Source organism: Brachyhypopomus gauderio, chromosome 4 (assembly GCF_052324685.1).
Source record: "Brachyhypopomus gauderio isolate BG-103 chromosome 4, BGAUD_0.2, whole genome shotgun sequence".
In the NCBI taxonomy this organism is placed as follows: Eukaryota; Metazoa; Chordata; class Actinopteri; order Gymnotiformes; family Hypopomidae; genus Brachyhypopomus; species Brachyhypopomus gauderio.
Window position 1 is genome coordinate 36,218,736 of NC_135214.1, and position 13,012 is coordinate 36,231,747.

Consider the following 13,012-nt stretch of genomic DNA (forward strand, 5'->3'; position numbering starts at 1 on the left):
GATAATGAGAAATACTAACCTTTCAGAACAAAAACATTGAACTGATTGTTAATAGACCTTGTAAATGAGCCCTGGGCCTGCTGAGTGTAGGTGTTAAAGGTGGAGCCCTACCTGTGCAGGGGGTGGTGGAGCAGCCCAGGTGGAGGCTGGTGTGGGTGTGGGTGGTGAAGCCGTGGGACTCCAGAGGGTGGGGAACACCACTGATCCTCTCCACCCGCTCATTATCCCCCGAATGGAAGCAGCTCTGAAAGTTTCCATGGTAATCTGCCCAGAAACACAAGAAAATGATACAGGTGTGTGAGACCACATGTAGGTGCGTGTGTGTATGTGTGTGTGTGTGGTTCTGAGAGGAGTATCGGGCCAGACACGTCTTGTTTGAGAAGAGATGTTTGCAGTCTGACTTTTGCAGTTTTACCAGAGAATCCATCAATTCATGTCTGTGAATGTAGCGTTGACCATGACTGAACATTAATCTCATCATTCTGTTCCAACTAACACAACAGGAGTGATCAGGGGTTCTAGCACACTGGACATCAATCAATCAATCAATCAAAATGTATTTATACTGTATAACGCTTTTTACAACAGTTGTTGTCACAAAGCAGTTTTACAAGTGTCCGGGTCCAAGCCACCAATGAGCAAGCCAAGGGCGACAGTGGCAAGGAAAAACTCCCTAAGGGCATGAGGAAGAAACCTTGAGAGGAACCAAGACTCAGGGGGGGAACCCATCCTCCTCTGGCCGACGCCGGTTACCATAACAACAGTAATTAAAGAGATACATAAATAAAGAAGTGATGGGAATGATGATCTTTGTGTGTATATACACTACCGTTCAAAAGTTTGGGGTCACTTAGAAATGTTTTTATTTTTGAAAGAAAAGCAGTTTTTTTTTTCAATTTAGCTAACATTAAATGCATCAAAAATACACTCTATACATTATTAATGTGGTAAATGACTATTCTAGCTGTAAACGTCTGGTTTTTAATGCAATATCTACATAGATGTATGGAGACCCATTTCCAACAACCATCACTCCAGTGTTCTATTGGTACATTGTGTTTGCTAACTCTGTAAGGAGGCTATTGGATATTTGGAAAACCCTTGAAAACCCTTGTGCAAGTAGGTTAGCACAGCTGAAAACAGTTTTGCTGATTAGAGAAGCTATAAAACTGACCTTCCTTTGAGCTAGTTGAGAATCTGGAGCATTACAATTGTTGGTTCGATTAAACTCACAAAATGGCCAGAAAAAAACAACTTTCAATTGAAACTCGACAGTCTATTCTTGTTCTGAGAAATGAAGTCTATTCCATGCGAGACATTGCCAAGAAACTGAAGATTTCCTACAATGGTGTGTACTACTCCCTTCAGAGGAGAGCACAGACAGGCTCTAACCAGAGTAGAAGGAGAAGTGGAAGGCCCCGCTGCACAACTGAGCAAGAAGACAAGTACATTAGAGTCTCCAGTTTGAGAAATCGACGCCTCACAGGTCCTCAACTGGCAGCTTCATTAAATAGTACCCGCAAAACGCCAGTGTCAACGTCTACAGTGAAGAGGCGACTCCGGGATGCTGGCCTTCAGGGCAGAGTGGCAAAGAAAAAGCCATATCTGGCTAATAAAAGAAAAAGATTAATATGGGCAAAAGAACACAGACATTGGACAGAGGAAGATTGGAAAAAAGTGTTATGGACAGATGAATCAAAGTTTGAGGTGTTTGGATCACACAGACGAACATTTGTGAGATGCAGAACAACTGAAAAGATGCTGGAAGAGTGCCTGACACCATCTGTCAAACATGGTGAAGGTAATGTGATGGTCTGGGGTTGCTTTGGTGCTGGTAAAGTGGGAGATTTGAACAAGGTAAAAGGGATTTTGAATAAGAAAGGCTGTCACTCCATTTTGCAACACCATGCCATACCCTGTGGACAGCGCTTGATTGGAGCCAATTTCATCCTGCAACAGGACAATGACCCAAAGCACACCTCCAAATTATGCACAAACTATTTAGAGAAGAAGCAGGCAGCTGGTGTTTTATCGGTAATGGAGTGGCCAGCACAGTCACCAGATCTCAACCCCATTGAGCTGTTGTGGGAGCAGCTTGACCGTATGGTACGAAAAAAGTGCCCATTAACCCAATCAAACTTGTGGGAGCGTCTTCTGGAAGCATGGGGTGAAATTTCTCCAGATTACCTCAGCAAATTAACAGCTAGAATGCCAAAGGTCTGCAATGCTGTAATTGCTGCTAAGGGAGCATTCTTTGACGAAAGCAAAGTTTAAAGTAGAAAATTCTTAAAAAAAAAAAAAAAAAAAACATTATTTCTACCTTGTCAATGTCTGGACTATATTTCTATTCATTTTGCAACTCATTTGATAAATAAAAGTATGAGATTTCAGGGAAAACACAAAATTGTCTAGGTGACCCCAAACTTTTGAACGGTAGTGTATGTGCTCTCTATGCAACTCTTATACTTAAGAGTCCTAGACTTCTTGATGGTAAGTAATGGTGGAGATACAGTCTTAGCAGGGGAGAATTCGGGGTGGTGAGAAGGTCCAGAGCAGTGGGTTGATCCTTCATCATAGCTGGTTAGACATCCCATCCTGGTTAGACAGCTGGTTAGACCATCCTCCCTGTTCTGAACACTGTGGGGTGTATGAACTGATCTGAAGTTCCCTGTCCCGTGCCTATGGGAGCTACGTCAGCGCTGCATGTGAGGAACTACATCAGCGCTGCGCGTGGGGAACTATATCATCAACATTGCATGTGGGGAATTACGTCAGCGCTGCATGTGAGGAACTACGTCAGCGCTGCGCATGGGGAACTACATCAGCGCTGCGCGTGGGGAACTACATCAGTGCTGCATGTGGGGAACTACATCAGCGCTGCGCGTGGGGAACTACATCAGCGCTGCGCGTGGGGAACTACATCAGCGCTGCGCGTGGGGAACTACATGAGCACTGCGCGTTGTGAACTACGTCAGCGCTGCATGTGGGGAACTACGTCAGTGCTGCATGTGGGGAACTACATCAGCACTGCGGGTGGGGAACTACATCAGCGCTGCGCGTGGGGAACTACATCAGCGCTGCGCGTGGGGAACTACATCAGCACTGCACGTGGGGAACTACATCAGCGCTGCGCGTGGGAATCACTGCATCAGGTCGGACACACAGAGTGCAGTTTACCTTCAGTGACGGGGAGGTTGTGGATGGAGGAGTAGAGTCTGTGGTGGTGGTGTAGCTGGTGCTGCTGTGTGGAGGTCAACTCCTGCTGCTTCACCATTAGAGTGGGTGGAGAAGATGGAGCGGTCTTCAGTGGGCTAACGCATGGAGACAGCAAAGGCATGTTTAACCTGAGAGACAGACAGAGAGACAGACAGGCGGGAAAGAGGAAGAGAAAGAGAGAATAAGACAGAAGGAGAATAGAGGGGTGGGAAGACAGAATAAGATGACCCAGATAATAATTTTAACCACAATTGTAAAAGATCAGCGGTTCGTAAATATTGTGCAGATTTGCCATGTAGGAGGAAGCCAGAGATGAGTCGTGATCACAGCCAGAGACAGTTGTGATCAGAGATGACAGTCGTGATCACAGTGATTACAGGGTCATGATCAGTGATGACAGTCGTGATCACAGAGATGACAGAGTCGTGATCACAGTGATCACAGAGTCGTGATCACAGTGATCACAGAGTCATGATCACAGTGATGACAGTCGTGATCACAGTGATGACAGAGATGACAGAGTCGTGATCACAGTGATCACTGGCTGCTCCTGCAGTGCAGCTGCAGAGTCTCTGCAGGAAGCTTAAAACGCACTTTGTGCCACGCTTGTCCTATTCACAATAAAACCCTATGAACCTCTACATCTACATGACTCTCACAGGTCAGTCCTGTAAGCTGCAGCCATCGCTAGCCAGTGCCACCTGGAGCCAAATGTGTTGGAACGAAGACGAAGAAACTCCATCTAAACTTAAGGAGCCACAGCCACAGCCACTTAGAAAGAAGTTAATTAGCTTGAATTTCACGTACAATCCAAATCAACTTGGTTCAGCTTCTGAAACTTCCTGATGTCTGATGAAATAAAATTGTTTCTTCATTAGGTTTGCAAATTCGAAATGAATGATTTCAAGAAATGCAAAGGCCTTGCTAGTATGATAATTTTTAAGCACACCTGTGGTGGTCCTCTCCATGTGATTTTAAATATGCTCAGCCAACTCAAGCCACCCAGTCTGTGTGAAGACCACAACGTGCAGGCAAGAAAGTTTGAAGGGAATTAGATACGTTGTTGTGCTTTAAGTGGCTGTGTTTCCTTTGGAAAACACAAATAAAAATGAAGAGGTTTCTAGGAGTTGATAAAAGCTCATGCATCTTTCACCTCTCGAGAGAATGACCCATTAATCCCAGAGCTGATCCACTTTTCCCTTTCCCATCATGCCTCAGAGGAGCAGTTAGGTCAGCCCTAGTGCTCCAAGATGTTTTGTGAATAACATGCTAGCCCACAACACAATCCCACACACACCAACCTCCCCCATGACATCAGTTCACCCATAATGCCCTGTTCCATTGATGTCATAATGCCCTTTTCCGTTGATGTCAACTCCACCTTCCATAACCTTCATTTCATCATGAAAGATTGAAACACCACACGTTCCCTCACACTGCTCTCATCTCCAAATGTGAGTCACACGTCCACCCTTCCCCTCAGCCACGTGGGCCCGAAAGGTTTGCGGGTGACATATTTTACGAGACCACCCCCCCACCCCCTCCCCCCATAGCACCGCATGGCTACGATCTGGAATTAGCAGGCTAGCTCCGTCTCCTTGTGCGCTAATCTCGTCCCTCCGCTAATCTCGTCCCAGAGCTCCACACCATGTGTTTCTGTGCAGCGGACACATTCACCCTGGGGACCTGCTGTCAGCACAAACTCAGGAAACAGTTATACTGTTCATATTTTTACAAGCTGCCTCTATGTGCAGCTAAAGTGAATCACACAGTAATCACTGCCAGCTGGCCTGAGTTCAGGCAGCAGGAATGAGGGGAATCTTTCATACGCAGATCCACCACTCGCCCCAGATCCACTACCCACCCCAGATCTCACCTGGCCAGATCCCTTCTCGGTTCGCTACGGCAACAGTTTTCCAGCCAGTGTCTGATCCCTGTTTAAGGTTTGGACCTAGCTAGCCACAGCTGGTCCTGAATCTGCCGTAAACAGGCATTGTGGGCACATACCCACAGCCATGGAGTAGCTGATGGAGAAATCCGAAGTTAAGAGTGTTTATGAGGAAATGTGTTGTTGGTCAGGAAACCCAACGCAGCATGCGGAGACAGACCATCGCCTGAAAACCAGATCATTCATCAGTTTAACTGCTTTAGTTTGCTGTAGCACAAACAGGAAGTCATGTTTCTACGGACTGAGGGAGGTCACCATGGCAACGTGTCTATGAATCTTACTAAGGACCAGTCAGGCCAAGTGAATCAGTGTTGAATCAGGAGACCCAGTTTGATGAACATTACTCATCACGTGACCATGATTATTCACATAAACACTATTCAAGACTTTTGACTCAGACAGTGAAGAACCAAAGATGTGAGTGGATCACAGGACTGGAGTAGAAAGGCAGAACTTATGTAGGGAGAACACACTCGACGTTGGGCGGGTAGAGGACAGAGTCTAGAAAAACAACTCAAACAGGAGAACAGTGGCATTCCAAAAACTGAATTCTGAATGGTGATGTACATCCAGTATTAAATACAGACTTTGGGCCAGACAGGTTCTCATGACGACCCATTTCATTCATGACCCCTGAATCATCCAGTTGCAGCCTAAACCCTCCTCCTTTACTCACACGCACACGCACACACGCACACACACACACACACACACACACACACACACACACACACACACACACACACACACACGCACACACACACACACACACACACACACACACACACACACACACACACACACACAGGGATTAGCTGGTCAGAGAGAGAAACCAGACTGCTCTAGTTTTTAGATGTTGGGGGTGGAGCTGGATGTCTAACTGGGAGGCCTGTTCCTCTTTATCCTCCCTCACCTGTCAGGGCGTGGCTATATGTGAGTGTGGGTGTGACTACTGCATTCTGAATGGTGCGCGTGAGTGTGGGCGTGGCCAATGGTCCTCTCCAGCGGCCCAGCGGTATGGCTGTGCTTGGTGCGGCCCATGGGAACAGCTCTGGTTCTGTTTAGCCCTCCAAGGCCACGAAGAAGGACGTTACTCTCCAGTCCGTCCCTAAACACTGCAGTGTTCACGAGCGGCTCCACACCAGCCAGGACACGAGGGCCAAATATCTGTGAGCGTTATTTTAACGTTTCATATAAAAAGCCCCCCAGCCCAGATCTCTAGATATCTACAGTACATCAGGTTTAACCATGTCTGTGCCTACATTTGTGCATGTACACGTGGCCTGCTGCCGCACGAGACCCAGTGTTCAGTACAATTTCGAAAATAAAAGTTCAAAATAAACAAATTTTGGAATGACAATACCACCAATGATCCACGAGACAGGTAAACGAAGCAGGGAAAGGAGCCAACACCACCCATTCTGCTGGGTGTAGCAGGACCTAAGAGCTCTTCTCCGCCTTAAATCTCCACGCGCGGGGAATCGCGAGATGTATTTTCACTGGCAATTTTTTACTATTAACTTCAGAAAATGATGCTGGTATTTGCGAAGTAAAAGAAGTCTAAATGGCCCATTTCAGCCAGGGTAAACACATTTAGCGGTGAGGTCAGCGACTGCCGCAGCCGAGTCAGGCGTGTTAGATAATTTTGTCAAAATGTTTAATGTCCTGCTAAACCGTTTGGGAAAAACAAGTGTGCCTGCGCTGTTGCCCTTGGCAGCCGCGCGTGCACTCTCGGCTTTAAACATGTAAATCAAAATGCTCCATCTTCAGGAAAATGTAAGTAGACGTTTCATACCTGGCCTGTTGCACGTCCTGGCAAAGACGTGTCGTAAGATGGATGGGAAGTGTTGCTATATGCGCGTTTTGATTAAGCACGATGACTGCAATGACATCGACAAATCAGATTGCTGCGGGTTTTCCTACACGATGCTGTCATCACATTCCTGCAGGCAGGTGCTGCATGAGGCCAGGCACCAGGTGGGCAGTGCAGCGCAGACTTGATGGAGTCAGTTACCCGCTGGAGTGCAGCTCCTTGTGCAAAGTGCCCACTGTCTGTGTCTGTCGTTTCAGTAATGAGTGTGAGGGACTTTACGCTTCCCACAGACTTCTCCAAACTTCAACATGTTGTCATGACCGTGGATTTAATGTCATTTGGTGTTACTCGAGCATCCTCTGGGATAGCTCCATTCAAAGCTTGTTTTTCTCCAAAAAGCAGTAATTGTTAACTGAGCACTAAAACGGCAAGCTAATTATCTGGAGTCGTTTCTCTCGGTGCTGAAAAAACATTGCGCCCTTCCAGGGTGTCCTTAAAGGGTTACAGGACACGACAGGACACGACAGGCCGTGTATGCTTCACTACCGCCAGTATGTTTGTACTGGAAACCGAGCCTGCCCAGTCCCGTTCACGCATAGACCACGTGCAATCGCAAACGTGCCAGGGAGAGCCCGTTGGGTTCTGAATATGACCCAGACTCGGGTCTGAGTTTGGGTTGAAAACTGGTTAGTCTACATTTGCCTTTGTTACTAAAGAACATCATAGCAGAAAATAATTATCATGTAAACAGGAAAGGTGGAGTGTCAGATGTAGTACCTGCTACTCTAGCGACAGCGGTTAGGGTTAGGTTAGGGCAGGGGTGCCCAATACGTCGATTGCGTATGTATATACGTATGTATGTATGTATGTATATACTGCCAAAAGTATTCGCTCACCTTCCTTGACTCACATGTGATTTTAATTGACATCCTATTCCTAATCCATAGGGTTCAATATGATGTTGGTTCACCCTTTGCTGTTAGAACAGCTTCAACTCTTCTGTGAAGGCTGTCCACAAGGTTTAGGAGTGTGTTGATGGGTTATTTTTGACCATTCTTCCAGAAGGCCTGGCTCTCAGTCTCCTCTCTAATTCATCCCAAAGGTGTTCTATCGGGTTGAGGTCAAGTTCATCCATACCAGACTGCCATCCATGTCTTTATGGACCTTATGTTGGAAGAGGAAGGGGCCAGCTCCAAACTGTTCCCACAAATTTGGGAGCATGGAATTTTCCAAAATGTGTTGGTATGCTGAAAGCCCAGCTCCTGAAAAACAACCCCACACCATACTCTCCCCTCCACCAAACATTACACTTGGCGCAATACAGTCAGACAAGTACCGTTCTCCTGGCAACCGCCAAATCCAGAATTGTCCATCAGAATGCCAGAAGCATGATTTGTCACTCCAGAGAACGCACTTCCACTGCTCTAGTGTCCAGTGGCGGTATGCTTTAAACCACTGTATCCGACGCTTTGCATTGCACTTGTTGATGTATAGCTTGGATGCAGCAGCTCGACCATGGAAACCCATTCCATGAAGCTCTCTGTACACTGTTCTTGAGCTAATCTGAAGGCCACATGAAGTTTGGATGTCTGTAGTGATTGACTCTGAAGAAAGTTGGCAACCGAATTTTTTTTCATTGACTGAATCCAAAAAACTAAATTCATTACTAAATGAATTTAGTTTTTTGGACTGATTCGATGAAAAAAAATTCGTGTGATTGATTAATTCAATTTTATTACATTGAGCCAATGCTTTATTTTTTTCAGTGTATGCGCTTCAGCATCCGCTGACCCTGCTCCGTCAGTTTACATGTCCTAACACTTCGTGGCTGAGTTGCTGTCATTCCCAAACACTTCCATTTTCTTTTAATACAGCTCACAGTTGACTGGAATATGTAGGAGCGAGGAAAATTCATGACTAGATTTGTTGCACAGGTGGCATCCTATCACAGTTCCACGCTGGAATTCACTGAGCTCCTGAGAGCGACCCATTCTTTCACAAATGAAATTTTATACACCTGTGGCCATGGAGGTCATTGGAACACCAGATTCCGCTCATTTGGATGGGTGAGCGAATACTTTTGGCAATATAGTGTACACTGAAAAAAATGAAGCATTGGCTCAATGTAATAAAATTGAATTAATCAATCACATGAATTTTTTTTCATTGAATCAATCCAAAAAACTAAATTCATTTAGTCATGAATTTAGTTTTTTGGATTGAGTTAATGAAAAAAAATTTGTGTGATTGATTAATTCAATTTTATTACATTGAGCTAATGCTTTATTTTTTTCAGTGTATGTATTTATGTTTGTATGTGTGTATGTAACTTTAACAGACCTAGGACCACACCAGCCCCCAATGTAGAGACACCCCTGGTAATAATATCTGAGCAGATTTACACTATTGACGTGTAATAATATCTGAGCAGATTTACACTATTGACGTGTAATAATATCTGAGCAGATTTACACTATTGACGTGTAATAATATCAGAGCAGATTTACACTATTGACGTGTAATAATATCAGAGCAGATTTACACTATTGATGTGTAATAATATCAGAGCAGATTTATGCGGGGACTTTCCACCAGGGGTTCAGAAGTGAAAATACACCCTCTTGAGTGAGTAGAGGCAGAGGAGCTGTTTCAGACTTTGGCTCGGCCTTTACATGTCAATCAGAACAACAGTTAAACATTGTTTAGAAACTCATGAACAATCCACTCTTCCCAAAACTTGCTGTAATTTGTAGATGTAGCTAACAATGGGTTATTGACTCAAATTATGATAGAGAGCAGAAATGCTCCATTCAAATATGTTTCCCAAAATGTTTAAAGAGAACAGATGTATTTACACTATTCTCTCTCTCTCTCTCCCTCTCTCTCTACACACACACACACACACACACACACACACACACACACACACACACACACACACACACACATTCTCCCTTTTCCTGACTCTTTTGTTCCAGCATTCTTGTTTGTTACTGTACACACTGCTTCTTCTTGATGACACATTGGATTTGCAGCCCAGCAGTTGCGGCTCCTCGGGGAAAGCAGAGGGTTTAATAGGAACCATGTCTCCCTCCAGCAAAAACAGCCCAGGACACTGCACTCCCATTCATCACCACTCTCACTGTCCCACTCGCTGGTAAAGCATGCAGAGATGTGTTCTAGAATCCACATGGCCCAACCTTCATTAAATGGAGATGTGTTCTAGAATCCACATGGCCTCACCTTAATTAAAGGGAAATGTGTTCTAGAATCCACATGACCCATCCTTTATTACACAGAGATGTGTTCTAGAATCCACACAGTCCATCCTTAATTAAACGAAGATGTGTCCTAGAATCCACATGGTTCCACTTTGATAAAACGGAATGGACATGTCGCAGATGAGCTTGTACAGACAGCACCACTTTATGTTGTGTTAAAGTGACATTAGTTTAATCTGGATTGTAAGGATAAATATACAGTGGTAAAAGAGAGAGGCGTATGTGGAGTAATCTGGCTGTGTGAGGTTAAGGCATGAGGGAGCTGGATGATTGCGGCTGGGTCTACGCTTAGGTAATGTTACAATTACAATGTTATTGTTACAGTGTTACAATTAAAGCAAACACAGTATGGACAAGGGGAAAAACTTGAGCCAGTTCTCAGCATGTAAATAAATGTGACGTGTTAACTAAACATGCTGGACTTATAACATGAGTATAAATGTGCTGAGGCCATCACCTCAGAAAAGACGCTGGAGAGAAACGTTTCTGCATTCTGCTGGTAGTTTTCCACTGTGATGGGAAGCCATTGCCTAACGCTGTAACAAATCTCTGTTTGAATTCACATTGATATAAAAGAGGATGAAGATCACTGGGACTTTACCCCCTCTTCCTCACTCAAACCTCCTAATTACTGCATTAAAAATAATAATAAAATGTGTCATGGCACGCCAAGCCCAGGCCATGACTGACACACCCATTCCTGGGGGGGTGGCGAGTGTAAGTTGTTGACCGGGGGGTAATTTGTTGACGGGACGAATGTAAACTGACCACAAATTAAGTATTATATCGCAATCTATCGATCGCCAGTGGTTGGCGAATTACTAACACTTCAAGTATTAACCTAGCTTTAGACGTAACAGTCTCAGCAAGAGCAACACCTGTTAAAATATGTGGGGGGACGGCGTCAAAAATATGTTAACAAAATAACATGTTTTTAACACCGGTTAAAATAAGTGGGGACGGCGTCCCCCCGCGTCCCCCCCCCACTACACCCCTGCTGTGCACACACCCACTCAGGTCCTGTCCCTTTCACAGTCACACTATTAGTTAATTGGCCACATATGAAGCTCATTCCCTTTAGTTCCTCACTATTTCAGACACACAGGTTCCAGCCATCAACGCTGCACATTCCAGTCTCACCTGTGATCCCAGGTGTCACCAACCTGCTGTCCTGTGACCTGCTGTTTCCAAGCTCTTCCTTCCTTTGGCTGCTTCTGCTTTTGTTTGCCTTGCTGCATCATCAGCTTTATTTGGGCTCCTATATCTCCAACTTCTACATCTCCTACATCTCCAGCCTCTAATTGTTGAAGCCTCCACAATCCTTATAAGTGGCCATAAATTGCTGGGTGATGTGTTATCCAGAATCAGCACCATATCAGTACAGACCATTGTAGAACTTTGTTCAAGCTGTGTGAGATACCCTTGCACCACCATTTCCAGAACAGATCCACGAGGTTCTGGACCCGTCACAAACTGCAGTTAGTATACTCGTCATCCTGCCTCAGGCTTGACCTTCAGTAACAAGTGATTGGACATCAAGGCTTCTACGTTGCTGATATCTGAACACCTTTGGAATAGTCCTGCTGTTTAAGATGGCTTCAGCAATCTTTATACAGCAAAGTACGGAGACCTTCTTCCATTCAGAAGTTGTTCTGTAGCTGTGATAATGAGAACCTCATGGAGGGAGTCAGTCATTTCCAACATTGTTTGTTGAGAACCTACTGGAGGATTGAAGTGACTCTGCACCCTCCTGCACTGTTGGTGTTCTATTCTTTGATTTATTTATTTTTTACTTATTGCTGTCTGACTAAGTTCATTCCATTATTTGAGTGCGTATCTTTTGTGTGTCTACTCCTAGCTAGTTTTCGTCTATATTTGGCCATCAAAGTCAAAGTCTAAGTATATTTTATTTATATAGCGCTTTTGACACACTGAAAAAAATAAAGCATTGGCTCAATGTAATAAAATTGAATTAATCAATCACACGAACTTTTTTTCATTGACTCAATCCAAAAAACTAAATTCATGACTAAATGAATTTAGTTTTTTAGATTGAGTCAATGAAAAAAAGTTTGTGTGATTGATTAATTCAATTTTATTACATTGAGCCAATGCTTTATTTTTTTCAGTGCAACACGTTGTCACAAAGCCAGGTCCAGATCCGTAATGAGCAAGCCAAAGGCAACAGTGGCAAGGAAAAACTCCCTAGCTGTGCTCCGTCCATGGCTTTCTTGAATCACTCTGATTTCTCTCTGTTTGGTTTCTTTCTTTTTGCTTTCAGTTCCTTAAGCAAAACTTTCACAAACCAAATATGTTCATTTCAGCTCTGTCCAAAATAAATAATTTGATCAGTGAGTCATTGAATCACTGAATCCAGTGGTTTATTGCTCCCTTTGAACTTCACTCTTGACCTCAGAGTCTTCAGTGTCCATGGTTCTAAGACCTGGATTCTTGGGTCATTCATATTGTATGCAGAGCGAGAAACTTGCTCCTGAAGTCTTTCATTCCTCAAAAACAGTCCATCTTCTTGACACATGATCAGCACATGATCTTCACAGTGAAGTCTGAGAAGGCACCAGGGAACCTTGCATCTTGAACCTTGTCCCTTCATTGTTCAAGCACTTTAGCACAGTCATGTTATCTGTCAGAAACTTGTCCATCTCAATTGCACCTGTGGCCAGTGTTCCATTTTCAGCGTGGTTGGAGATATCAAAGACCTTTGCTTTCACAATCAGCAGAGGGTGATCAGTTTCA

At 44.4% G+C, this 13,012-nt stretch overlaps 1 protein-coding gene across 2 annotated transcripts in view; it reads right to left on the reverse strand.

Annotated features, from left to right (window-relative positions):
* Positions 1-13,012, reverse strand: part of glis1b (GLIS family zinc finger 1b) — an 89,202-nt gene that overhangs the window by 1,094 nt on the left and 75,096 nt on the right. For both annotated transcript variants that reach the window (XM_077004369.1, XM_077004368.1), the window contains exons 9-10: positions 3,178-3,344; positions 112-264 (exon numbers count right to left, since the gene is read on the reverse strand). In XM_077004369.1, coding sequence (XP_076860484.1) covers positions 112-264; positions 3,178-3,344 — 320 coding nt within the window. The remainder of the gene's footprint in view (positions 1-111; positions 265-3,177; positions 3,345-13,012) is intronic.